General features: G+C 33.2%; 2 protein-coding genes across 2 annotated transcripts in view; one reads left to right on the top strand and one right to left on the bottom strand.

Annotated features, from left to right (window-relative positions):
• The window catches only part of LOC129806603 (uncharacterized), a 65,215-nt gene that overhangs the window by 14,122 nt on the left and 23,260 nt on the right, over positions 1-27,833 (top strand). Inside the window, exon 2 of the mRNA XM_055855309.1 lies at positions 27,434-27,586. Coding sequence (XP_055711284.1) covers positions 27,434-27,586 — 153 coding nt within the window. The remainder of the gene's footprint in view (positions 1-27,433; positions 27,587-27,833) is intronic.
• LOC129806606 (uncharacterized) lies at positions 23,439-25,622 on the bottom strand. Its single transcript, XM_055855313.1, has 2 exons — positions 25,266-25,622; positions 23,439-25,115 (listed from the first exon to the last, which is right to left on the bottom strand). The coding sequence occupies exon 2, from the start codon at positions 25,113-25,115 to the stop codon at positions 23,985-23,987; it is 1,131 nt and encodes a 376-aa protein (XP_055711288.1). The 5' UTR covers positions 25,266-25,622; the 3' UTR covers positions 23,439-23,984.

The following is a 27,833-nucleotide window of genomic DNA, read 5'->3' on the forward strand; positions in this document are numbered from 1 at the left end:
TAAAATAACATTAGAAAATTTTAATCTTTTGTAAGAAATAGTGTTACTGAACTATTGAAGTTATTGCAGAATTTCTAACTCCTATAAGGCATAAAATATTAGAACAATAAATCAATCACTTTATATGATTCATCATACAATAACTGACCTATACTTTGTATTGACAAACTCTATTGAATAATTTCTTCCTTATCTTATCTAGAAAATGTCGTTTTTCAACACGAGACATTATTTTGACGGAACCTAGAGAGTTCATAAAGTAAGTCAATAATTGAACTGATAAGAAGTCACGTGTTTAAATCAAATATATACAGAGTTCGCATCAAATATTTAATGTAGTTTATTCAAAGATCACAAAGTAGAAGACTTATCGCGGGACTGTTTTTTTTTTAAATGTGAATTACATGAGAAAAACTCTAAAATTAGTGGCAACATCACGCAAATTCTCATTAAAGTGCGTTAAGACAAATTTTCTTGTGAGAACAATGGTGAAAAAAAAATGTGGTTAGAGTAGCGTGAAGCTTAACAGTTTAGCAATGGACTTTCATTTATGAACACAAATGAGTTTTTATCTTTTGGTTTAATACCTTTTGTAAAATTGAAGGAAAAATATCAAAGAATTCGGCAACGTTGAGTGCTACTTTTTTTTTGCAAATCAGGTTACTTTTTTTTCCATTCGTCCATAGGGCAGAAAATATGATTTTTTTATTTGATTATATTGTATCTGCTTTATATAATTATGCGAGAATGCAGAAAGGAAGTCGAAAAGAGTGATGACGCAGTGTAAAGAACTTTGCGGAATGTTTGAATTTTTTGAGTATGATGCTATGTGATGTGCCTATCATTTGTATTTGTGGTTATTTTACAAAATCAAGTTAGGAGGCAAAGATTTCATCTAGCGAACTCAATCAAGTTTTTCCACTTTGTTATATTCCTTCGTGTTTTCATTTTTGTCCTTTCGGAGATAGATAGGGTAACTGTACCAAATTTCGTCCAGCTTGCAATTTCGGACAGTTCTTTTGTTCCTCTAATTACTAAAATGTCGCTTTGGGAAGAATTCCAAAAGAGCAAGGACCTATGAGAATCAAGGTGGCCGAAATATTACCCAAAGCTATGTCAATATTTTTATTCATTTTAAAATGTATTAGGGTAAGTGTACCAAATTTCGGACACTTTGAGTGTGATTTCGGCCAGGCAAATAAATTAATTAAAATTATGTATGTAATCTTCGAAAAGGCCTTGGAAGAGTTCAGGAAGGGCAAATTGCTACGGGAATCTGCGCGTTAATTTGAGATGGTACTCTTTAGATGTTCAGGACAAATTATATGGAAGATCTCAGGGCTTGTGGGTCATATAAACGTATTAAACTAAATACTAAACTCGTTCCGTTTGACGTTTTGAAATTTTCAATCCGTTGCTTCACAAAAGGTGGTCACAAACAAGGTGGCCGGAATTTCACTCAAAGTGGTCGGAATACTACCCAAATCAATGTCCACATTTTTATGATTTTTCAATATTTTAGGAAGAGATTTAAAGAAAACAAAGATGATAAACTAGTTTTCAAGGTTCCACACAACCCTCCTGAAAAGGAAGGAACAAGAAATATCAATATGAATAAAAAAATATTGCATTTCAAACTTAGGACTTCGGTGCTTATATGCAACTATGCCGAAATTTGGCACACTTATTCTAAGAAGGATTTTAGAGGAAACAAAGACGATAAACTATCTACAAGGTTCAAAGTTACACTTCTTTAAATGAAGTAACAAAAAAATCAATTTGTATTAAAAATATTACATTTCAAACTTAAGACTTTGATGGCTATTGGCAATGGCGCCGAAATTTGATTCTGTTAGGGATTTTGATTTTTTGTATTTTGGCTTTTTAGAATTTAGACCCATTCGAGATTATGGCTTTTTGTATTTTAGCTTTCGGGATTTTGGCTGTCGAAATTTTGGTTTTCGGAATTTTGGATTTTAAGATTTCGATACATTACTGATTTTTTTTTTTTTTTTTTTTTTTTTGGTATTTTGGCTTTTCGGGATGACTTTCGGAATTTTCGTTTTTAGGATTTTGGATTTCAAGATTTCGATTCACTAGGAATTTTGATTTTTGTTATTTTGTCTTTTCAGGATTTCGACCCATTCGAAATTTAGCCTTCGGGACTTTAGCTTTCGGGATTTTGGTTTTTGGTATTTTGGCTTTACGGAATTTTGGCGTATTAGGGATTTTGGACCATTTAGAATATTGGTCCTTTCAAGGATTTTGGCTTTCGGAATTTTGGCTGTCAAAATTTTGGTTTTCAGGATTTTGACTTTTGGGATTTCAGTTTTTTGGGTTTTGTTTTTTTTTGGATTTTGGTTTTTGGTATTTTGGCTTTTCGGGATTTTGACTTATTGAGGATTTTGGATTATTTGAAATTTTGGCCCTTTCTGGAATTTAGTGTTCGGGATTTTGACGTTTTCGGAATTTTAGCTTTCGAGATTTTAGCTTATGAATTTTTGGCTGTCGAAATTTTGGTTTTCGGGATTTTCATTTTTGGGATTTTAGCTTTCAGGATTTTTACTGTGAAATCCATTTAACTCTACTAGTCCAATAAGAATTCAAGAAAAATCCTTAACTCTTTCGTATCCTTTGGAATTCGGAGTATCTAAAGCAAAACATGGATACTTAGAGAAAAACAATTCTCTTGGACTATTTAGAATTGATAAAAATCCGATTCTTGTGGATGATTACAAAGTATAGGATGACTTAGTGTAGGATATCTTTTGCAGGAACCTGGTTAAATTCTGTGCTAAGATATTTTTGATGAAGAAAATTGTGAAATTAGCGTTCTTTGGAAAGAGTTAATCAAGCAGGAGAGAAGTCCTCGAAAGAATGGATGAACTTCTGTGATTCTATCTGCTACCGTTTAGCCTATTGATATTGGCAACTCGCGTATGGTTCATCTGCAAGAATAATAATAACAATATGGCAACCTGTTCCTTAGATTAAATAGGGCTTCTCGTAATCGAGATTTATAAGATATTGTTGCTTTTGTTTTTTTGTTAAAAGTTCGATGATATAAAAATGGATTCGAACCCAGGTCACTTGCATAATTTAACGTGCACTCTATCACCTACTCCATTTCTTGCAACCGTATGTTCCGTTTTCCAAAGTTAACTTATTTCGTGTTATCTCTCAGAGTTTAGCCAGTCTATAGGATTGCCAACTAACGCATGGTCGAATGCAAAAAATTGATTGCAGTAGATATTGCACTTTCTTTAAGTTCGAGCAATAACAATAAATTTGATTGCAAATGAGTTTTGCTAATGAAAATGCCGATGCTTATACAATATTTTTCTGGTGATGCTTTTTAAAATGAAAAGGAAAAAAAAATTATTGCTCACGTATTATAAAAATGTCTATTGGACAGAAGAAGTTGGAATAAGAAGTGGATGGAGAGAGAAAAGTCCGTCAAAATGCGCAAGTTATCAGTTTGAATGAATGAACGAAACATTCTGAGGTTTTGTGAGTCTCACCTCGCCAACAACGGAGTAAATTAAGAAATTCCTGTATTGTTAGGCTTCTTTTTTTTTCTGTACCACTTGTGTGTGTCTCTTTTTTAATGTTCATTTTGTTGTTCACAAATGAATAAACTTGAAGTACTTTGAAGCATTTTGACTAACGAAATGTAATTTAATTTTGATGATTCTTTCTTCTACTTTGGCTGTAGCACTTTACCTGGGTGTTATTCCTTCACACAGCATTTTCCAGACAGTCTTGCTTGCTCTTTCTGTTTTATCCGGGAAAGGAAGATGAAATAACAAAGAACCGTAGATAAATTGGTGTGAAAAAGTAGATTAAAATGATTCTATATGGCCGAGAATGGAAGTTGGCAGACAAAGGGAAAAAAAGATGCATGAAGGAAAATAAAGAGAGAAAAAAAAACAAATTTCCTATTTCTAAAAAATAATTGCCAAAAAGTAAATTTTAGGTTCATGCATGTATTTTCTATTGATAAACTATTTGTCAAAGTTTGCCGGATATCTTTCTTACTGCTCCGTTGTTTTTCGGTGTACACTGAATCACTTTATTTGCACTACTGTTGTGCGTTAATAACTTGAGAGGAAAGAAAAAAAAAAGTAGTGAAAGATTGTTTTTACCACTCATTCACTATCGTCATCAAGTTTTTTTTTTGACTTTTATTCCTTTTCTCTCATCTTTCTTTCTGCTTTGTCAAAAAGAAAACTAAGATAACACTGTCTGAATCATTATGAATAATATTTCAATCAATTTAGTCAGAAGATGAAAATTTACATTATTTACAACTTTGTTGGAATCAATGTATATATCTAAATTAATCATAAATGTGTGATTTTTACGTTATTACGTGTTTTCTTAAGGCTTCTTTTTTTCATTTTAATCATTTACTAATCAACCATTGACTTTGTGTTTCAGAAGTTCTCAGTTTGATTCTAATTATCAATCTACGCGGATTCAAAGATAATTTTCAACCACTGATAGTTTAATAAACGGTGGTCCGTAATATAGGGGAAAGTACTCTCCCTTCGAACGTTCATACCTTCGAATACTGTGAATTTTCTTATGTTTTTCTAAGAGACTTAAACATTTCCATTAAACGTTAGTTAACTTATTATCAATTATTGATAATTATTTGACAATTATGTGGAAATCTCTTAGGAAAAGTAACAAAAAATCATATTATTCGAAGGCATAAACGTTCGAAAGAAGAATACTTTCCCCTAATGCTGTAACAAGAAAGCAAGGAAAACCCTTTGCTCAACATAATTGTTTAAAGACACATTAAATAATTTAAAGGTTTCGCAGTCGTTAAACCATTTAGCAGTTAATTCAAAAAGTTTATACAGAAAAATTGATCTATCAGACTGAATGTTGATTTTTTAAAAGCAACATGACCATATGGCGCTCTAATGAAATATATCTTGTGGTAGGGGAAAGTGGGGCAGCGTTAAATAGTTCAACGTATTTTCAGTTGATATACAAAGTATTCAAGTTTTGACCTGTTTCCTTGTCCAGGGTTTTGGATATCTGGAAAAATTCTTAAATAATATATAATATTAACCTAAAGTGGAATGATAACTTTTCGATACCAACGAATCTATAGTATCACTACGAAAAATAAACGAGTAAAACTTACACGAATCGACGCTAAACTAACTCTTTTTCGTATGCCTAGAACTCTGATTTACGGGAAAGGCTGGCAATGTGTTACAAATGCGTTGGAAATAGTAACGTAGTTGTTTTAAAGTGGTAATGTTTTCAATTACCCCTCATTGTCTCTTTCCCTTCTTCAATTTGCGTACCAAATGATTAAAGATATCCTTTAGCAGTGATTTCATTAAGATTCCGGCTGTTTTTATGCATTTTTATCCAGAAGTTAAATCAAAACAAACAAATGTCAACGAGTTGTTCGTATTTAAAACTAGGCTTTTTTTGCGAGCTTTCATGTGAATTGGGAAATACAAAAATCTGAAAATTTTATCAATGGAAACATCCCATAACTCTTTAAGAGTTAAAATAATTCTGTTAGAGTTAAAATAATTTTCAAAATGGATAGATTTTGCAATTTTATGTTTTGTTTTATTTTACCATTTCCTTTATTAATATTTTCTTGATCTGAAGTTACCCATATTTCGAGCGAGATATCACATATCTTTCATTGCACATGTTCATGAAACACTGTTAGGCATATTTCTAATTAATGTTTCATGTGAACTTTGTCACGCGAAAATCTTCTTGACTGAAGTATATACTTAAAATGAAAACATTTAAGAATATACTTCAGTCGAGATGAAATTTTATACCGAAAAAGAGTAATATTTACATCGATATTCAACGAGTTAATTCAACTCGCCGATAGAGTTATTTCAACTCCACAGTTTTTTTCTTTGTGATCGATAAATTTGTATCTCTTAGATTTTTAGTGATTGATCGATTTTTTTAAAGCATTATTCGGCCATTTATTGTGCTATTTCTAAATGTATGTGACCATTGATAAGTAGTTATATTCGCTACAAAAAGTACAGCTATAATTACAGTTTTTCAGAATCGACAATCGAAAATCATAATCATAAATACAGTTAACGGCTTAAATCGGTTCACAGGAGATTTAAACTTACTCATAAATCACTCAAAAGATCGCCCGAAATGGTTTAAGAGTAATAAAATTATTTTTTGGTTAAAAATTAGTCATAAGTTCGAAATCGGTTCAAAACCGATTGGAATTGATTAAGTCCTATAATAAATTGCAAAACATTTCCACCTTTTTGACACCTTGAAACCCGTTATAAGGAATGATCCAACGATATTTTCGTATATGGACTACATGTGCCCTTTACAACCTCTAAAGCATATGCAAAAATTAAAAAAAAATAAAACAAACAACACGACGCGCTTTTTGGGAATCATAAAAAAACAGTTTTGGGAACGAACTCTGGCGAACACTGGAAGAGCAGCGTTTAGTTCTTTGTTCATGGCTTATTGAAGAAGATGTGCCCTGTAATGGAATTCTGTAATTTTCGTGGCATTGTCACGCGTGAGTTCGAAACCTGACAATGCCAATCGAGCTTTTTTTGTCATATCATATGAGTTCGAAAATGCAATTCACTGATTTTTTTTTATGAAATGTCTTTACTTAGTGATATTATGAAAATACAGTCTGTCTTGGATGATTTGTTTAACAATATTCATTGTCATTTTAATTGCCAGAAATCTCAAATATGTGACTTCTAACAATGTCACGCGAGCTGAAATGGCAATGCCACGGCTACAGAATCGCATTTTCGAAAAAACTCTCCCAAGATTCCAACCCAATTTGTCATATGGCATTGCCAGAGCGTTACAGAATAACCCTCCTGATAGAGTGATGCTTATTTAAAGTTTGGAAGAACAAAATATCAGTTTTAGAACGCCAAAATGAATAAAATGTTATTTCTTTACCACATTCATGAAAGGAATAATTTTGTATAGAGTAATCTAGGCATGGTACGCACACAGAACCTTCAAAAGCCATAAGATAGATAACGAATAACCTTATGATACGAGAAGAGAAAAAGTAAACCAGCTCTTTGTAAACAAAGAGAAAATTCATATCATTTAAAGATTTACTCTATGCGAATTATGCCTACATTCCCCTAAACGTTTGAAAACGAACTTAATTTATTTTTTGTTAAATCTAATTTTAAGTTTCAAATCTAGACCTGAAAAGATATCTAGTTCACCCGGATATGAAAATTATTTTATTTGTTCTATTGCTTATACAAATCCTTCAGAATCTTTCTGTTCATGCAATCTGCTTTCCCCAATGACAGCTCTTCCTTCCATCCTTATGTCCAAATATTGGAGCAAGGACTGTCTTACACTCGTTATGACTTTGTCTCCCGAAGTATACACTTAAGTGTTAAGGTCTTTGAAAGGATCGAATTGATTAAACTTTGAAAGTATCACTACATGAGACCCTTTATTTTTGGATCACTGAAGTGATATTTTAATCAATTTCTTTTGGGCCATTATTTTGAAAAGATCCTCAGTGAACGTTTTATTTTTTCTAAGTTCAATCATCCAAACGCAAGTCTGATAATACTTCCAATTTGTTAAAAATCTCGAATGAAAATAATTGACTTAAACATGCAATGGGAAAGGGAAAATTGTGACTATCTAATAACTCTATAGCATTCCCTCTGGAGAAGAAAATTTCAGTTTTCAAGTTTAAGCAACTCTGCAATATGTATTTCTTAGTAAATCTAGTCCAAATTCAATTTATTTTAATGGTCCTTGAAGCCCCTAATAAGTCTTAACTTGTTTGGGTGAGATTAGATGAGATACTTAATCTGTGTGGTCATTTCGTTACTTTGGTGTAGAGTCGTTAAATGTAGGGAGAGGTTGCGAAGAATTTGATAAGACTTTGCGAAATGATCAAACTTGTATCTTGAATTTATGTTACGCTCCGTAAGTTGATTTATCAGAACTATTTTAGTTGTCTATTCCACTTTGCCATTTACTTTGTCTTACACACAGTACTATACACCGAAATAGTGATTATTCAGAAATATGGTCAAATTTTTGTGTTCAACTTTATTGATTATAAACGATTATAGTGTATGTGTGTGTTAAAATGCTGTTAATCTCCTTTTAATCTTATTCTCTGGTGAATGGTCAAGAAGTGTTCAATGAAGAGGAGGGGGAATTAAAAAGAAAATGTAGATAAGACGATTTTTGATTGAAAACACTAATGAAAAAAAAAACATTTATTATAAGCTCTTCTAACTAATCAATTCTTAATTCCTCTTATAGGTCAATCACAAGAAGTTTTAGAGAGTGTAGATAAATTAACACAAGTGATTGAGGATAAACATTAAGAGAGCAAATGGTGGAAAAAATATTATTTCCACATCATCATTTTCTGAGTCAACACTATTATTATTGTGAAAGACGGCATATTGTTGAGCTTGTTTTTGGGATGTCAGGAAATTTTTATTTAACCACTTTTAAATCTGACCAAAAATTTCCGCTTATCAAAATGTGAATTTTGTAGAAACTGCGAGTGAGTAATATGCGAAATAATGTTGTGATCCACGAAGTATATAAGTAAGAAATTTAACCACAGTGTGTGAGATAGAGATTGAAATTCAATTAATGATCTTTTTACATGAGAAGAAAAAATTCCAACGTTTTGGGATTGCTCAATTTCTAATAGTTTTGCAAAAAGAGCTCACCTCTAAATTGGGTTCAAATATTTCGGTTACATTTGGTTGTTTTGATTTTCTGCTGCGATATTGATTAGTGAAATATGAATGGAAACCTTTATAAATTTTCTGCAATATTTACTAATTTTTAAAGTAGAACATTGACAGCTTTTTCCTCCGCAAGAGGACACTGATTTTGCCGCAAGTGGCGCTGTCAACTGTTCTCAATTTCAAGTTCTTAAACTTCTTGTTGAAGTATTCAATTGTTTAATTTTTAAAGAAAATTTTTCAAAAATAAAAGAAAACATTTAAAAGCTCCTTTTTATCATATTCAGGCATTATCGCGTGGAAAGAGCAAATATACATAATATAATTGATATACGAAATAGACGAAAGAAGAATGAAACTCTTGTATTTTTGATCATTTCTCTGTAAGCGACTATACAAAATTTTGTTCTCTCATGCACACCATGCGCAATCGACTTATTTGTATGGGGTTTCTATGGAAAAAAGAAGGAGAAAAAAGCGACACAATCAAAGAGCTTTTTTAGCATTTATACATACATATATCTATATACATATCACTTGTATATTTTTTTGTTCTTCAACAGAAATCACTATAAAACTTTATATTTAAATGATTTTTTTTTGCTATATAGCCTAAGTATTTGTGTGTATATGTCACTGTTGCGTGTACTAAGAAATCCTATTTATTTTATGTGGTAGTTTTCTTTAAGACTTTGAGTACTTTAAGTAGAGTTTTACCGTTGAGCTGCTTCACTTTTTGCTATATTTTATAAATAGATTTTGTGAAAGTTTTTGGGACTTGTAATATAAATGCTCCGGTATCTATTGCACTCTGTCTCTCCCATGTTCAACTATTACACATCAATTTTTCGGATAAAGGGGGCTATTCTCAAAATAATGCAAATGTATGGGTGATATTCTCTCGCTCTCTGTGTATAGCGTCTCGCGAGATTTTCTTGTTAATAAAAGTCAAGAGAAGGGAGATAAGTGTGTGGATTATATTCATCGCGAAAATTCAGAAATGCAGTAAAATTATCTTTTCTGTGCAGTTATGCAAAAGAACCAAAAAAATAAAAACTCAGACGAACTTTATAATACATAATACTTAGGCGCATTTCTCAATGAAATGCCAAATGCAGCAGAGGTCACAGAAATGAAACTTATGGGGATTTTGTGTGAATGAAAAGTCTCTCTGTGGGATAAATTAAAAACACAAAATTCTCCATAAACAAAGAAATTACAGTGAAGCGTATTAAAATTATACATGAAGGGTGACTTAAACACTTTTCCGTCACATTGGCATAAAAAGTATCGTTTGTAGTTAAGGAAAGAAGCTTTTATATGTAAAATCTGTTATTATGAAGCATTAAAAAAGCTTTAGTTTTGCAAAAACGGTTTTGACGATCACAGTCTACTGCTCGCGTGGGTTTGAATCCCACTTCTGATGTTGTTGTCGTTATCCTGACTCACTAGGAGTAGGGAAAAACGCTTCTAAAAGGTACTTCTGTAATATCACTTATGCCCTCTACATGTGGTTGTCAGCTGAAACACTCTCATAAAGTGTACATAGAAAAAAATATTGCTGCGAATCTGCTTTAAGGCATACCCTGCCTAAGGGATGCTGTGCGGTGCCCTTTAGGGGGTGAATGCCGTGCTTTGGATGAATTTAAATTTACCGCTATAATTCATGTGAGCAACTCATACTCGCAATGAAGTAAGTCGAGTATTTATGCTTTTACAGTTAAGTTAGAGTTTGGGTTATCGCCCGCGTTTCAGAATCAGGGGTGGAATGATAACTTTGCGATATTATCGTTTCGACAGTATCGATAAATCTGTATCTGATAGATCATGTGAATGATGAGGTTTTACGCATTGTTAAGCCATTTAGTATGACATTATGAATAGAATGTGACTGTTGATAAATATTTATATTGGCTACAAAAAATGGAGCCATTTTCAAATTTTTTCATAATCGACAGTCGTTACTATCGAAAAGAAGTTATCATGTCACCCCAGCTTCTCGTGCAGTTATCAGTGCTCTGTGCACTGATAAGCTGCACGAGATTTCCGGCGTGAATTATTTCATGTTAATTGTGCAGTAAATAAAGTCTTTGTGAGGTTAAACTCTCTGGCCTTTGCTTTCCTTCTGGCCGTCCTAATCTCCGGCCAAATCATGTTAAATCCGGCGACAACTATTTGTTCATCCGAGATTCTTTGTGAAAACACTGGAAACCAAAACCCAAAAATCATTGACACACTCGACCACTGAGGAAGACACTGAGCGTGTCGAAAGCTCTGGAGAAGAGTTGAGTTTTTGATTCTGGGTTGAAAACTCCACCAGTTGTGTTGCCGCATCCGGACGGAGATTCTCTCCGAATAACCCCACTGTTACATCAACAGCAATTTATTTCCTATAATGTTACGAACAATGTTGGAACTCCAAGTGGATCAGTGGATAGAGTAGTGGCTCTATGGCTGTGAGGTCTCGGGTTCAAAGCTGAGTAGCAGCAGAAAAAGATTTCTCATGCCATATCGGATTTGAATTCGTCAAGTGAATGAATGAATAGTAATGCCAATGGTGGCACATTAGCAAAAAAAGTGAACCGCCTAAAAAACAATAGAGGCTGGTACGATAACGAGTTTCGGCATGAAAGTGGTACTTCAGTCGATTCGATACAATTATTCACTGTCACTGATCCCAAACACACACTGTGATGGGCTGCTGTGATATAGTAGCGGCACTGGTTGCCCACAGAGATGTGATATAGAGCGACAACCCGTATCGGGGGATAAGATAGAATAGAAGTGGGGAAGCATAAGGGGCTCAATTGTGGCCTGGATGCATCGGTAATCCGAAATGGAGAACTGACCCCTGGCAAAATCTTAACTCTTATCTTTCGAGCAATGTTTGTGGAAAAATATAAAATTTTAATTGAGTTATACGATTTACGAATATTTTGTAAGTTCTCGAATAGCAATTCAAAAACATTTACGAACAGTAAAAACTAGCTGAACTCGACTGTGTAGGATTGAATTGGGACCTCTTACTCCCATTTAACTAATAATTACATGCTATATTTGGAAACGGTATCGTGAAATCATGGCATGCGATCAATGTAGCTCATTTAGTGCCTAAAACGTTTACGTACTACATAGAGAGGCCTTACTTTGGCCTTAAATTTACAAACTCTCACTGTATCCATTAAGTTTTACTGAATTTGATAACATACGTAGAGCATGATTCTGTCTATAAATCTCTCTTGCGAAAAGACTTAGGACATTTCAGACGTTCAGAGAAAAAGGGGACCCATTGCCCTGAATGTCTCCATTTTATCAATGGATTTGGGTTTCATACGAAAATCAAACCTAGGACTTCTGAAACACAATGCTACTGCTTTGTTTATTTTTCTACTGAGCCCTAAAGGGCCTCAATGGATCAGTGGATAGAGTAGTGGCTCTATGACTGTGAGGTCTCGGGTTCGAGACTAGGCAGCTGCAGAATTTTCATCTGTTGTATTAGTGTCGAATTCGTTTAGTGAATGAATGGAAAAGTAATACCAATGCATTGACAATGAACCGTCTGAAAAAAGAGGTTGGTATGGGAGATAAGTTTCGACATGCAGAGTTCAGTCGAATATAAATATACACATTCACTGTCCAGATCCATAAACCGAGGCTGGTCTACCGTGACATAAAGTGGTACTGTGTGTATCAGAACGTACACAGAACGCTGTGGTATATAGTAGGTTTACCCGCCTTGGGGGTTAAGAAGAACAGGAGAATGGGGAGTGCATAACGGACCCTAATAAATGGGGTCTAGGTGCAGCGGTTCCGAAAGGAATATAATGCCCTAGACAGACTTACGACTTAGTGGAAAATGATGGAAATGTAGTTTGATCATTATTTCTAATATAATTACGCTAAGCCGTCTCTCGGCTAATCCTCAGGTCTGTCAAAGCCCTAACCGACCCATAGACAAATCTTAGTCTTACTAAACCTTAATGTTTCAGTAAAAATGGCGGAAAGTAAGATACTGGCGGAAAAGTAGTGTATCTACCGTATAAAGTTGTAAAAAAAAGACCTCGAAAGTTCTCTATAGAGGTGTGTTGGTGTAAAAAGTGATTCTTATCATTTTTGTTCTATACATTTCTGATTACGGCTCAACCAATTCAGACTGTTGAGATCTGTATAAATAAAAAAAACCACTAAAATTTCTATTCCCAGATTTCGTTGAATAATATTTTTTTCACTATTATTTTGTATGAATTGAATGCGGTGTGTATGGGCAAAAGAGATGTAGTTTAGGTTGAGTGAGCGAGATAAAGTACAAAGTGGATTGTAATATGGTGAGAGCGTTGCTTTGCGCGATGATGATAATAAAACACAGAGCTATAGTGGCATTCTGTCTCACTCTGACTGTTTGTGAGAGATGGTGCTCAATGATAAGGGGACTTCAATTGAATGTGTAGTGTTGTATGTTATAAAGAAAACTAGCCAAGAGAGTCGCGCAATACAGATGAATGGCGAGAGAACTACCGAGAGAGAGAAAGAGGGAGAAAGACAGATACACAAACAATAATAATAAAAACAGAGAATCAAGCAAAACACACTATCATACTAGAGGATTTTTAGATTCGGTGGGGGGTGTGGTGGGTGGTATTTCATGACGATGAGAATAAAGTTGTGCTGTTGCTCTCGAGGAGTTGTATGATACAAGCGAGAGACACCCAAAAAGCATATTATAAGGGGCTGAGGGGGGTATATTATAGGATGGCTATCGCAAGAGCGGATGATTCAGGTACACAAATTATGGATTGAGGTGTGAGTGAGATAGAGTTAAACTTGTGACGTGAAGTTGGCGTTTTTCGTTATACAACGCCAAAGAGATCGCTGAAGCATTTGCTTGACGCGATTACGCGATTTGACTAGCACTTGACTAATGCTCTCTCACTCACACTCAATACCTCTCTCTGTCCCGGCGCGAAAGACAACAGCAGGGTGATGATCATTATGTTAATTCATTAAAGGGTGTCCAGGTAAAAGTTGGCCAAGCACTTATACGTATTCTCCATTGTTCTCAGCACACAGCAATATTAGGTTGAACATTTTAAGTTTTATTAATCCCATTTCTTTTGTTACATTTAAAATGATTTACTGTGTGTGGTTGTAAGATTTTCAAGGATTAGAAAAATTACATTTAATCTTATTGTGTCATCTTTCGTTCATCTTGTTATTAGCTACGAAACACTTATTTCTGTATTTTAAATCAAACATTTGATAAATTCAGATATTTTGATCAATGACAGGTTAGGTCTGGACGCAATTAACCAGCAAATGAAGTTTTTTTTAATGAATAATTCGTGGAAAAATACTTGGATTGTACTGATAAGAACAATACTGTTACATTAATAGGGTTACGTGTACTTACTTTGACCAAAAAGAAACTTAATACAACATCCCAAATGACTAATTCAACCCCGATTACCCTTTCTTATCGACAGTTTCGTTCTATAGGGGATGTAGGGCGACTTTTAACTGTGAGGCTAGAGAGAAGGGGGGTACCTTTGAACGTGGGGCAGTTTTAAAATTGGAATTTTTCACCAATTTTAAAATTAAATTGAGCCTTATCATGATTTAATTTAACTGCACTAACAAATTGAGAAGCTAAATTATATTAAAATATGGCTCAGTTCAATTTAAAAACATAGGAGAAAAATTCCAATATCAAGTGTGCCCCACATTCAAAAGTGCCTCACTTCTCCCTATATAGATATAGGGTCGAATGAACACTTCTTCGACAGGGAACCCCTATTGACACTTTCGTCCAAATATTGAAATTTATTTAATGTATTTAATAAAATGTAAGTAATATGGCATTTTTTATGAATCTACGTTTTTCGATAAGAATAAGTGTTCAAATTTCGCATTCCAATTGGTACAGAGTAGGTTGCCAATAGGCCCTGACATGAGTTCTTAAAGTGTCAATAGGTGTTCCTTTCACCCTACGATTTTTCGTATCTTTCTAAAAGAAATTGGCCTTTAACATATTGTATTTTAAGAAATATGTGAATAAATCGTATACCAATGTAGCTCTCCTCCCTCTAGCAGGGCCCTACTAAAATTGAAGAACGATTAACGAATGAGGCATGCTAATAAGAAATTGAAATTTGTCACATTTTAGTTACAACATTTTATTCTCCATCAGTTTTATCAATTTTGGTTTGCAACTCTTGCTTTACAAAGTTGAAATCTCTGGAATAACGAGCATTCTGTTAATCAGCTTATGTCATAAACATACATATATGTCCTATTCTTAAGTATATATTTTGAGTTCCATAAGATTTTTATTAGTCGTATAAAATTCTTTGGAAGTCGTTTGAATTTGCGTATGTGATTCTTGAAAATATAATTCAACTCTGTATAGGGTAGAGTTAGTCTTTTTGACCATGTATGCATTTTTGGCCACCTAAAGTAAGATCACATTGTAAGGCAATTATGAGTTTATTTAGAACAGGAAAATGGGTCTTATTTCGTGACCTCTAATCTAACGAATCAGAAAACCATATTTGATTTTGTATCGACTTGATTAATTCTAAGTTATTGAAAGAAATTCTCGACAAGGTAAACAATCACTAAAAAAAAATATGGGATTCTTAAGAAACTTGTTAATGTTAAGAGAAATTATTTTGCATTATTTCATATTTTTAATGAAAATATTTGATGTTATTCAATGAAAGTCCATTTCTTAATTAACTAAATTTTATTTTGATATCATCCTTAATAAGATTTTCTAACAAATTAAATGAAAATCGGATGTGGCTAAAAGAGCTTACTTTTTTCGGCTGTGTAAGTACTTTTGGCCATTCATTTTCCCATACATTTTACACGTGGCGCACCTCGCGGATTTTAGTAAAAACAATCGTGACTTTTGACTGATTTTTACATCAAATAGAAATTGTGCAAAAAGTCGTTTAAAATACTCTAATAATCACATAAAATTGGTGTTAAATAAGAATAGAACTTGTGCTGTGCATTTGTGAAAGTTTTCGAGAGCTATTTCTTCTGTTATTTTATTAAAATTCTGTTGGAAACAAGTAGCCAAAAGTGCTTACAAAGTGGCCAAAAGTGCATTTGGGAAAAAAAATTTGGGAATTCTCTTGGATTATTAGGAAGAAACGGCTTTAAGGTATCTCTGTACAAAATTTCATTTTATTTAAATAAAGATTATAAAAATTACAAGCACATGAAACCTTAAAGTGGCCAAAAGTACTTACTCCACCCTAATTTAGATTTTCTTATGTTAAATATAGATTTTATACAATCAGAGGTGAAATTTGAAGCGTCAATATCAGTTCCAATCTTGGTGGAAACACTTCAGTATGTGTAGGCAGTGTTCCTTCAGACATTTTGGAGAAATTGATCAACAGGATGCCTCGAATATGTGAGGCGCTTATCAAAGTTAAAGAAGAATTCTTCGAGGAGAACTGAATTTGATGATTTTATTCATGTTTTTTTAAATAAAATAATGAAGTAAAAGAAATGAAATTGCTATAATAATAAGAAGCAATTTGAAAAATAATAAAAAATGTATGAAAATGTAGAATTTAGGCTGGAAATTTTAATATTTAAAGAAAAAACCTCTTTCACAACAGATCGCACCGGAAACCGACCACAATCCGTACCAAAAATATTCCCTTGGCATAATTTTCAGTTTTTCTGACTCTTAATAATATTTACTAATAGTGATTCAGCTTATATTAAAATTAAATGATTATTAAAAGATTAGATCAGTTTTAGAATGTGGGGCTACTTTTGCATTTTTGTCCAAAAAGCTAATTTTTGATTGATCCTCAAATTATAAATTTTTTTAGCCCATGTATTTTCTCAAATCTTGTTTAAAACTGTTCTTAGGTTTATATATGAAACTATTTCAGTCACTAGAACTGGATACTACAGAGTTTTCCCGGTCCAAACCAGGTGTATTTAAGCTTACGAAGGGTGTATTTAATGTTTTGAACGTTAGTGTACATTACCTAATACGGATTTCAGATATAAGGTTTAGACTCATGGCTTAGCTTCTCTAATTATTATTTATCAAGCAATATTTTTGGGAATATTTCGACTTTAAATTAGAATTGAAAAGCAAATGATCCATTATATTGATAATGAAAAACCACTAAAATTGCTTATAACAGAATATTGAATTGAGAGTTGGCGAACGGGACTAAAATCTTCAGTCTTAAATCTGATACGTTCAATCGTCAAAACTGGGTATTTTTTTTTAGGATTTCTCGAAATCACGTTGTGCATTTTTTCATCTTCTAGACATAAAATGCCTAGGGGAAAGTACTCTCCCTTCGAACGATCATGCCTTCGAATAATGTGAATTTTCTTTTATTTTTCCTAACACTGAGAAAAAAAACGGGGGTGCGATTAACTTTTTTTCCTCATAACTTTAACACTTTTTAGGTGTAAAAATATATCAACATTTTTTAATGTTAATTTTACACCTTTTTAAGTGTAAAATTAACATGAAAAAAGGGTAACTTTAACCCATAATACACTTAAAAAGCATAATACTAACACCAATTTAGGATCAATAATGCAGGGTAAAATTAACATTTCCGGAATGTTATTTTAACTTTCGGATTTCTCTCAGTGAAGAGACTTGTATACAATTATCACGTAATTATCAATAATTGATGATAAGCTACCTAATATTTAATAGAAATGTGTAAGTTTCTTAGGATAAATAGAAAATTCACATTATTCGAAGGCATGAACGTTCGAAAGGAGAGTACTTTCCCCTATGCGAATATTTTATTCATAAACAAAAACACAATTTAATGAATCATAATATCAGTTTTCCAATGTTCAAAGTTAATAAGGCTCTATTGAGTATATTTTTCACCGTTGGAAAGGTCTTGGAATACCTAAGAAATCTGAGCCGGTTACAATAGGTGATAGACCGATTATGAACCGATAACTATTCGAAATTCAATTGGATTGCTTCTCAATTATTTTAGGTGGTCTTTCGAGTGATTTATGAATCGGATAAAATCGGTGGACTTAAAAAGAATTTGCAGTGAAAAGAATTTACGAAATCATAATTACTTTTCTATGTGCTTTAAACCTAATGCCGGCTTCAGACTGGAGGTTTAGCCCAGTTCCCGAAGGTCTCAAAAATCTAAATAACAAGCAATTTTAATGATTTTTTCAAAATCTAATGAATCATTTGCCCTTATAATCCAATCTTAAGCAACAATTTTCTAAAAAAATCGTGCCTCATTAGGAATTAGAGGAGTTAAGCCAGATGTCTAAGTCTTAGGTCTGAAGCCCGTATAAGGTCACATGGCTTAACTTCTCTTCAATCAGGATTTTTGAAAAATTTTTGTCTGAGGATTGAATAGTCAGGGAAAATTATCTACTATTATAATTAGATCCTGAAAGTCCACTGAAATTGCTCGTTATTTTAAGATTCTAAGATATTTCGGAACTAAACTAAACCTGTAGTCTGAAACCTGTATTATATAGTATATAGATTACGATTTCCAACATTTAGTAAAGTTGTAATGTTTTGTCATGCCTTTTTTAAATAATATCAAGATTCTTTTTAGCATAGCAAAAATTTTATTTGTTATCAAACAAAAAAAATTACATAAATTTAAATAAATTAGCGAGTATTAACATACAATAAATTTTTTATGTGAATTTATTTGAAATGTTCATTTGGTCTTATCACACTCTCTGCATCCAGGCCAATAAACAGAGGTTTTTGATTAAAAAAAATTGTTTTTTTTTTAATTGAAAAAAAAAACTATAACAAAATGATCCATTAAGCATATTTACACACATCAAAAAACTGGAAAATGATTAAATAAATATTGGACTGGAGCACGAGAAAAGTATGTTGAGAAATATGATTGAATAGTGCCTATCTATAATAGTTAGAAGTTTGAAAATGAATCATTGTCTTCAATACCATGACGAAATGAGATCGAGATTAAAGAAATCCACATCCAACACAGCACACAATCGAAACATCGTCTCATGACTGATGGGAGTCTCAATTCTCTCAACTTTTTTTTTCTCCATCTCCTTTATTATTATTACTCATTCTCGTTTATTCATCTTTCTATCTTCTTCTATTAGATTGCCGTAATCACTCCTCAATCATACAAGAATGATGATGGAAAAAATGCACAGAGTGAACTAGGCGAGATTAAATGATTTAAAGTGAAAAAAAATTAAATAAAAAAAATTCCATCCGATTGAATGCATATAAGTAAAAGAAGATATAGGTATATGCATATGTACATATATAGTAAAGAAAATAACAATCGTTTAATCTGAAGACGTTACTCTGATAAAGAGGTATCTCGTGAACGAAGAGATCCAGAGAGAAGAAATTGAAATAATTTCAACGTTTACATTTCGTGATATTTGAATTAATGAAACGAAGAAGAAAAACAAGCAAAATAATTCTTATATTCACAATGTATTAAAAGGTTGAGGAATAAATGGAAATGAATGCGTAGGACGCACTCAATACCATGAGATATCACAACATTTATTAACAAAAGCTCCGAGTCACACAATAAAGCATATCCCCCAAAACGAATACATATACACAAACTGTGAATATTCAGAGTAGAGTAATTTAATGTTATAAAAACCGCAAGTATGATCTCATAGCGAGAAAGTTATAATACTCCACAATATACCAACAACACATATATAAACTCCATTAACATTAGACACTCTATAAGATGAAAGATTACAAATTATAGGGTGTTGTAATTAAATTAGAAAAAAAAAATTGTGTGTAAACAACAGAAAGCTTTCCAAAGTTACTTAATAACGTTCTTCGCACTATTTTTCACTTTAAAAAGATATTCTTCATAAGGTGAGAACTATTTTCTCTTTTGCCCTCCCCATTAATTATGCCAATAAAATTATTGCATTATGCCTAATGGATTTAAGACTAATTCGTGCTAAATAAATATCTGGGGTAAACTTGAAGCCATACAAAAACAAAAAAAAAGTTGCCAGTATATTGAACGATTTTCTATTAAAAAAAAAAGTAAATAAATAGAACAAAGGGTCAGTAAACAAAAAAAAGGGTTATAGCAAAGTGTTCCAGCTTTGAAGAATATTCGAACTCGTGACTTGAATCTAGGTAGTGATCTTGTTACTTTTATTTATTTTTTGATCAATAAAATTTTTTAGCAGTCCAATTAATAGAAAAAAAGTATCATGAATTAGGATACGTGATATCTGACTGAGAGTAGTCAAAAATAGTACAATTTCACTCATGGATCCAGAATATTAACTTTTTAACGTCGTCATTATGGCCATTATAGTTAGATAAAGGCAGAGCTCTTTGCAACAAAAGAATACACAGTGCCATTTTGAAGTTTTGAACGGATTTTAATTCCTGATTAAAATTTGCAGACTGCTAGAACTCACGAGATATAGGGGAAGGCTTTTAGGCTTCGCACATGCTCTGGCCATTATTATTATTATTTATATTATTATTATTGTTATTATCAGGGGGTGACATTAACTCTAAAAAATGCGACCGGTTTTAGTGTAAATTTTTCCCTGTTTTCGTACACATTTCACGAGATATCTCCAAAACTACGTAGGTTGCCAATTTGGGGTTTTCGGTTGCCTATTCAGTATTAAGTTTGCTTTTATTTTCTATTTGTATTTTTTGCTATTTCATTGTACAATGTCAGAAAACATCTAATAAACTCCAAATATTTTATGGCTCACTAGAAACATATGGGAAACATAGGAAATGTCATGCCCCTGATTATTATTGTTTTAAGGTCTATTACTGATTTCAATTTGATTTAAGCTGATTCTTGAATTTTTAGAAAATTATTCCAAAATCGATATAGGGGAAACTGGAGCACCACCAAACACGGGGTACCACCAAACAATAATTTTTATTTCTAAACTACTTGGACTATCTCGATCATTCCTTCAGTGGACAAGCATCCCTATAGTGCCTATAAATTCCTATCGTTCTTATCCTCTTATATCCAATATCGCAGTGTTTGGTGGTGCCCCAGTTTCCCCTATATATATTATGCTACTGCTTCTGTATTTATGTGAATTTAACTTACAAAAAAAATTATTTGATATTATTTTTCTTTATTGAAATTTCAACAAAGATGACAATTAGACTGATCAACCAATTTATTCCTTTAAATATTAAGAGCCCAAATAAATTCAGGGTTATCCTCAAGAACATCTAAATTTTAAAATTTGGCAGTAAAGTATCGGGTAAAGCAAATTTATGCAAAGAACTTCTAGTTCCTAATCCTAAAATCTCACTGTAGAATAGTGTATAATAGGAAAACGAAATTCTGAATCTGTTGAAATCCCGAATGGGTTAAAATGCGGAATGAATCAAAAGTCCGGAAGGCCCAAAATCCGGAATCGCCAAAATCCCAAAAAGCCAATATCCAGAATGACAAAATCCCGAATGTTCAGAGTCCCGAAACGGACGAAATAATGTGGAGGCTGTGTGTTAGGTTTTCCCGAAGCACAGAAAATTTCCCTTTGATTCTTGTAAGCGCTATGGAAGGAACAAGGAAGTAGCTATGGCTATGACACTTTTAACTTCAAGATTTTGTCTTTCGGGATTTTAGCGTTCGGGATTTTGTCTCATTCGGGATTGGGACCCAATCGGAATTTTGGTCCAGTCGGGATTTTGACCCGATCAGGATTTTGGGTATTTGGGATTTCGACCCATTCGGGATTTTGACCTTTCCAAGATTTTGACTTTTATGATTTTGACCGCGGGATCCGTAATAATTTGGTCTTATTCTTTATTTCTGGATTTTACGGATTAAATATTCTAAAAGATCAATCTAAGCCTACGTGAGGCTTTACACAATGGGTTATCCTTCCAAAGGGGTATCGTATGGAGAGGAGTAGTGAATGTTAGTTCAGTTCATGCTGGATTGCGGTAGGAAATCGATCGTCAGGAGAATCTGTAAAGGCGCTGAGGGAATTCCAGCCGCCATGGCACTCATTCCTCGTGATTGTTGAGGACTTCGCCCTTAGGGGAAGGTGGAGCTATTTTAAGCTATTGGGCATTGGGCTACATTTATATACCATTTTTCGCATATTTCTAACACATTTTTTGTTTGCTTAGCAAAACTTTTTTCAGAGTACTTATATCAAACGCGAATATACGATTTTGAAATACGTTTTTTCTGCACTTATGTAAAGCTTCTACACGAACTTATGCACTACAAATTTCCGTCTCTGATTTGAATTTTAGCTGACATATTCTTTTCTAAGATAGCTGCACTATCTTAATAAATGGTGTTTATAATGGTTTAACCCTTTAAGCACGAGAAGGTCAAAAATCGGGAGTCAAAAAATCATGATTTCTGATTCTCGAGATTTCTGACTGTTTTAGAGCTAAACACAACTTAAGATGACTGTCGTCCTTGAAGGATTAATGTTATTTTTGGAAATCTGAAGTTTTGGGTTTTTTTTTTATATCGGGCTGTTTGTCTGTCTATGCGTCTGTCAATAAGTCGGGGAATTCTGTAATATGACAATGTCATATGAGAAATTTGTGCTGTAAAATTCGTGAACAGAATGACGTAAAAACACAGTGAGCATCAATTGGCCATTGCAAAGAGCTCTATGAAGTTTTTAGCAACTGATATAAGTCAGATTTATGATTATTTTTTCGGATTTTCCATATAAAAAAAATTAAATTTATCTTATGACATTGCCATACTATTACAGAATTCCCCGGTTGGAGAAGAGTCTTTTTTATATGAAGCTGTTTGATGTCAACTCACAAATTGATCTTAAACTCTGCTTACACTTCTCAGAACAAAAACGCTTTTAGACAGAAATATAGTATAGGGGAAACTGGGGCACCACCAAACACGGGGTAGCACCAAACACTGCGATTTTTTAATCAGATATTCGACTTCTAAGGACAAGACGTATAGGAATTTATAGGCACTATAGGGATGCTTGTCTACTGAAGAAATGGTTGAGATCGTTGAGATAGTCCAAGTAGTTAAGAAATAAAAATTTGTGTTTGGTGCTACCCCGTGTTTGGTGGTGCCCCAGTTTCACCAATTTATCCTTCTTTACAAGGACCAGAATCTTGTGCACAAGGAACACCTCAATTTTGACATTATATCGTGTAACAGCCACGAGTGCAGAAAAATTTCCATACGTATTTGTATGTGAAAGTAAGAAATTGCCTTCAACTTTGAAGGCCACTCGCCGGAGACTAGGTTTTAGAGAAATTACCCAGAAAGACAGTTCCTCTTTATACGAAAATCCCATTGAATCATTCCTAATAAAGGGAATGGGGCACCTTTCAATTGGTGCACTTTTGAAATTGGGCTATTTTCCTATTGGGCGTTTTCCTATTTGTAAATGGAACTGAGCCTTATCATATTGTAATTTGTCTTCACAATAGATTCATGAAGCTAAATTATATCATGATAAGGTCTCGTTTCATTTAAAAACATGTTTAATCCTTTAAGGACGATTGGAGCACCGGTGTCCCATAAAGAAAATAATTTTTCCTGACTAAATGAAAGAATCTTGAAAGAATCTAGAATATTTTTTGCAAGTCTCTAGCTATTTGCTATGCAGTAAATATTTAAGCTCAAAATGGTGAATTTTTAAATTCTCGAATTCATATAGTAAAGAGAGGTAATCCGGATACTTTTCATTGAGTGCGACTTTAATGCTTGTTTTTGGACTGATGAAATATTTTTTCCCCATTCCAAATCAATAGAATTATTCTTTGTTTAATTTAGAATCATAATAGAAATAGAATTTTAGCAATAATATTGATGAAAATTAATAAAATTACGATAATATTAATATATGCGCAAGAATGTTACTGCGACGCTTTTATGTAACTCCGTTGAATTCGATCAAACTCGGATGCTCATTTTAAGGAAAAGTTTAATGCATAAAAATGAGAAGATATTATTTCAAAAACATTTTTTTAGAGTTTTATTCCATCAATTCATTTCATTAATTTGTTATTTAATTATATATATTTTTATTTATTTTAAGATTGCACTCAATTCTTTGATTTTTCCTCGGTTTTCTTGGCTGACTTCCTTCCACGTTTTTTCTTTTCAGCTTCAATTGGCATTTGAGCCTTTTCCTTTACCATGTGTTTCTCCTTTAGTTTTATCTCCTTTTCTTCTGCCCTTATATTTTTGTTCCTCTCTCTGGTCAACTTCCGTTCAGCAATTTCTTTCTTTTTTGTAAATCCTGCCTCAATTTTTCCTCCTGTTCCGCGATAATTTCCTCGGAAGATACAATATACTGGTGTTTGACATTGCTGGCTTTGACCCTCTTCTTCTGACGACGTTTTGGAATTTCTCCTGGCCAGAAATAGCATTGTTTTAGTGTGTCGAAGATCGGTTGAGTCTCAGAAGTTACAGAGAGTTGGTTTCCAGGGATGACTGGATCATTTGAAGGATTATTGTCGGTGGCCTGATCGTGCTGGTTATTGATAATGGACTCCTCTGAATGTTGGAAAACAATTTTCGGGAAATAAAGACCAGCATAGAAAAGTGGCCCATCCATCCAGCCACTCTGTGGTGACGTTCCCATTTTCCATCCTTCTGCGTTGTGAATGGCAATTTTTGGAGTAATGTCAGTTTTATGAACAGCCATTGGAGGAGCAAGTTCGCCAGTAGCTGACACCCTGAGGAGTACTGTGATACATTGCTTCGGTCCTGAATTTTTAAGAGATGGAACTACACGTGAACCTCTCCTGGACAGGACATTTCCATCTTCCGGTGTCAAAAAGAAGGCACTTTCGTCGCAATTAAAAACACGGTCTGGTGAAATGCTCAGAAGGTTGTGTTCTGTGAAATATCCAAGACAATTCTGAAACCATTCCGTGAGGTCTTCAGCAGTAACAGTAGCTCTTTCCAATGAGAAGGATTTTGGTTTGCGTTTGCTGAGTTCTGGATGACGCTTAAGAAAATTCCTGAACCAAACGTCTCCGGGTCTTCCAGCTGTAAAATGGTTTGGAATTTTGTAGACCTCACAGATGAGTTTAACGCTGTCCGGAACTTGTTCCTTCCCGATGGGATGCCAGCCATCCGCACATCCCAGGATCCATTTGACAAGTTCTTTTTCCTGTTCTTTTGAAAGAATTGTTGGCCTGCCATTGGGGCACTCTTCCGGGTATCTGCCAGACAATTTGTTGTGCAGTGTTGTTCTTGGGACATTAAATGTTTTGGATGCATATGCTATGGTAGAACCATCTCGTACACACTGCAAGGCATTCCTAATACCTTCCTTAGAGTCGGGCTTGTCCTTATAGGTCTTTTCTTTTGTTCCCTTTGGCATCTGAAACAGAAAAAGAGTCCTGAACAATGCAAATTCTGAACCAAAACATTGACTTTCATCGCATCCGACATGCATCGAAATGTAAACATTCACAAAAATCACTTATTTCTGTATGAATTATTAATATATTATCAATAAACTCTTACTCACCTTGTAGATCAATAACTACACTAACTTTTATTAATAATTTTGATTGCAAATAATGTTTTATTATATAGAAAAAACACTAAACTTTTTCCAGCGACGAGCTGTCAACAGCAAAATTTTCTCAGAAATTAAATTTTTAGTACACAACCCAGCTGACCCGAGCTTAAAAAATATTTCTTGTACCCACTTATTAAACCGATAAAAATATAATTTTTGGTTTTTCTTAAAGTAGAATAGTTATAATATGATACTTCAGTAATTAATTACAGAAATAAAAATATAAATTATATTTTAAGTGGATGTATCGGAGTTAAATCGGTCGCGGCATCCGAGTTTTGCAATCGTCGGAGTTACATGGCCTTACTATAATTGATTTTATTTATTTTTTATACTTTCAATTTTTTTTTAAGAAAACCCCTTTTGGCAGTAAAAACTACAATACTTATACGTAATATTTTTCATTAAAGCGAAAAATATTATTCATTGGTATTGTAAGAAAAAGAACTTAAGTTTTTGGGAGTTTTTTAGTCCCTATCGTTCATAGAAGCACAAAATACACCGAATCAGACACTGTTCGACTTTTTAAGGTTAGATGGAAGACTTATCATTGATTATGTTTTTCAGTTTAATTTTTATTGTTGATTTTCAGTCAGTAAAAAGTGTTTCGTCGGTAAAGGGTTAAAAAGACAAATTTTAAAGCTGCCCTAATTCAAAGGTACCTTACTTTTTCCTAACGGTTTTTTTACAGTGCAAAGGTTAAAAAGGCTCTAGCTAGAGAGCGTATTTCTCAACCGAATGGTATCATGTTTAAGCTCGTTGGAAAGGAAAGGTCTTGGAGTTTCCGATAAAACTGAACCAGTTCCAAATGGTTTTGAACCGGTAATGAACCGGTTCATAACCGATAACTAATTTTTATCCAAAATTCAATTACATTACTCCTCAGTGTATTTTGGTCAATGTTTTGAGTGATTTATGAAAAGTTTTAGCGAAAGTACTTTTGGGGTATAGCATCTAAGAACGCTTTGCCACCCCTATTCATCTCGGACAGTGAGGAAATATCAAGTGTTCCAAATTGAAAATGGTTCTAAGTTGCCCTTTCCGTAAACAGCCTCACTCTTTCCTAAGTGTGCTGAAAGTGTAATACACTAGAAAGATAAGGATTTCAAAATTACCTCGAGACCGTCTTTAAAGTTAAGAAATGAACGTTGAGGTTTAAAACGTCTTTAAATCTTTATCTCTGACTACATTAAATCTTAGAATACTTTTTTAGTTTTCTTATCTTTATGGGGATGTATGAAAGGTATGTAATAAAAGCGAATGTCTTTTTTTTGCATTTAAAGAGTTGCAATAATGTAATGTAATTTCAATGAGATGAGAAAAAATATTTTAAAGTTAAAATTGAATAGAAATTTATTTATAAAATTTTGTTTTTTTGGGTATTTTATGGATAAAGACAGTGAAAAGGGAAAAATTTGACTGAAAAGTTATATAGAAAGAAATTCGCATAGTATGGAGAAAATTTGTGTGGAATTAATGAGCTCGCATTGCAATAGTAATTGCAATTATAGAATGAATTTGATTTTATATGGCAATAAATGTTAATATCCATGAAGATTTCGTAATGTAACTTCACTCAAGCACATGGTTAGTTTTGTGTATTAGTGTTTTTAGTATGATCTCTTATGTGCTTTTTGTGTAGTATTGTGGGATAGGAAAGGAGGTTGATTCATCGTGTGGTTGTTGTTGTTGTTGTTGCTTGTTGAGTCTCTATGTTACATCAACCTTTTTATTATATTTATATTGAAAAAAAAACGAAGAATATGTAAGAGTGAGAGATCAAGCTCAGTATATGTGCGCGCTAGAAGAAAATAACACAACTGCAAAGAGATAGTGAAGTTAAGTGACCGAAAAAAAAAGAAAAGCGAATTATTTTTGCAATCAAATAATGAATGAGGGGGAGGAGGACTTGCGAGAGATATGCCAATCAGAATTATTTTACAGAAATCTTTTATTCAACTTTTTTTTCTCTCTTGTGTGGGACCTTTTTTTTCTTATACTCAATCACGCGCCATTTTAGTCCGAGACGCTCTCTGTGGCAAATGCGAAGATGAATGAGATTTTTTTTTTGTAATTTCTTATGCATGATGTATTTTTCTTCTTTTCTATCACAGATAACTCCTGCTGATGGATTGCCCAATGTTGTGTGTAGGAAATGTCGTGAGCAATTGGATATTTGTCATCGATTTCGTGAAGTGGCCCACAAATCACAGAAAAGTCTTGAACAATTTCTCCAACTTACCACCAAATTTGAAGGAAGTGCTCAGGTGAGTTACCCAAAAAAGCAAAAACTAAAAGAAAAAAATCACACAAACACATCATAAAGGTGTAATTACGGAAGTATAAGAATGATATAAATAGACAGTGATGATGGGAGAGAAAGATTCATGGCGAAATTGTCATGTGTGTTAGTTCTTTTATTTTCATTTCATATGTTATTTCTTCATTTTTTTTTTCGTGTGGATAGAAATCTCGAAAATTTTGCCTCTCTTGTAAAATTTATTTGTTACAAAA

This window comes from Phlebotomus papatasi, chromosome 3, assembly GCF_024763615.1.
Source record: "Phlebotomus papatasi isolate M1 chromosome 3, Ppap_2.1, whole genome shotgun sequence".
Lineage (NCBI taxonomy): Eukaryota > Metazoa > Arthropoda > Insecta > Diptera > Psychodidae > Phlebotomus > Phlebotomus papatasi.

Coding starts and splice junctions, on each gene's coding strand:
- LOC129806606 (XM_055855313.1), bottom strand. CDS start 25,115: ATGCCAAAGGGAACAAAAGAAAAGACCTATAAGGACAAGCCCGACTCT.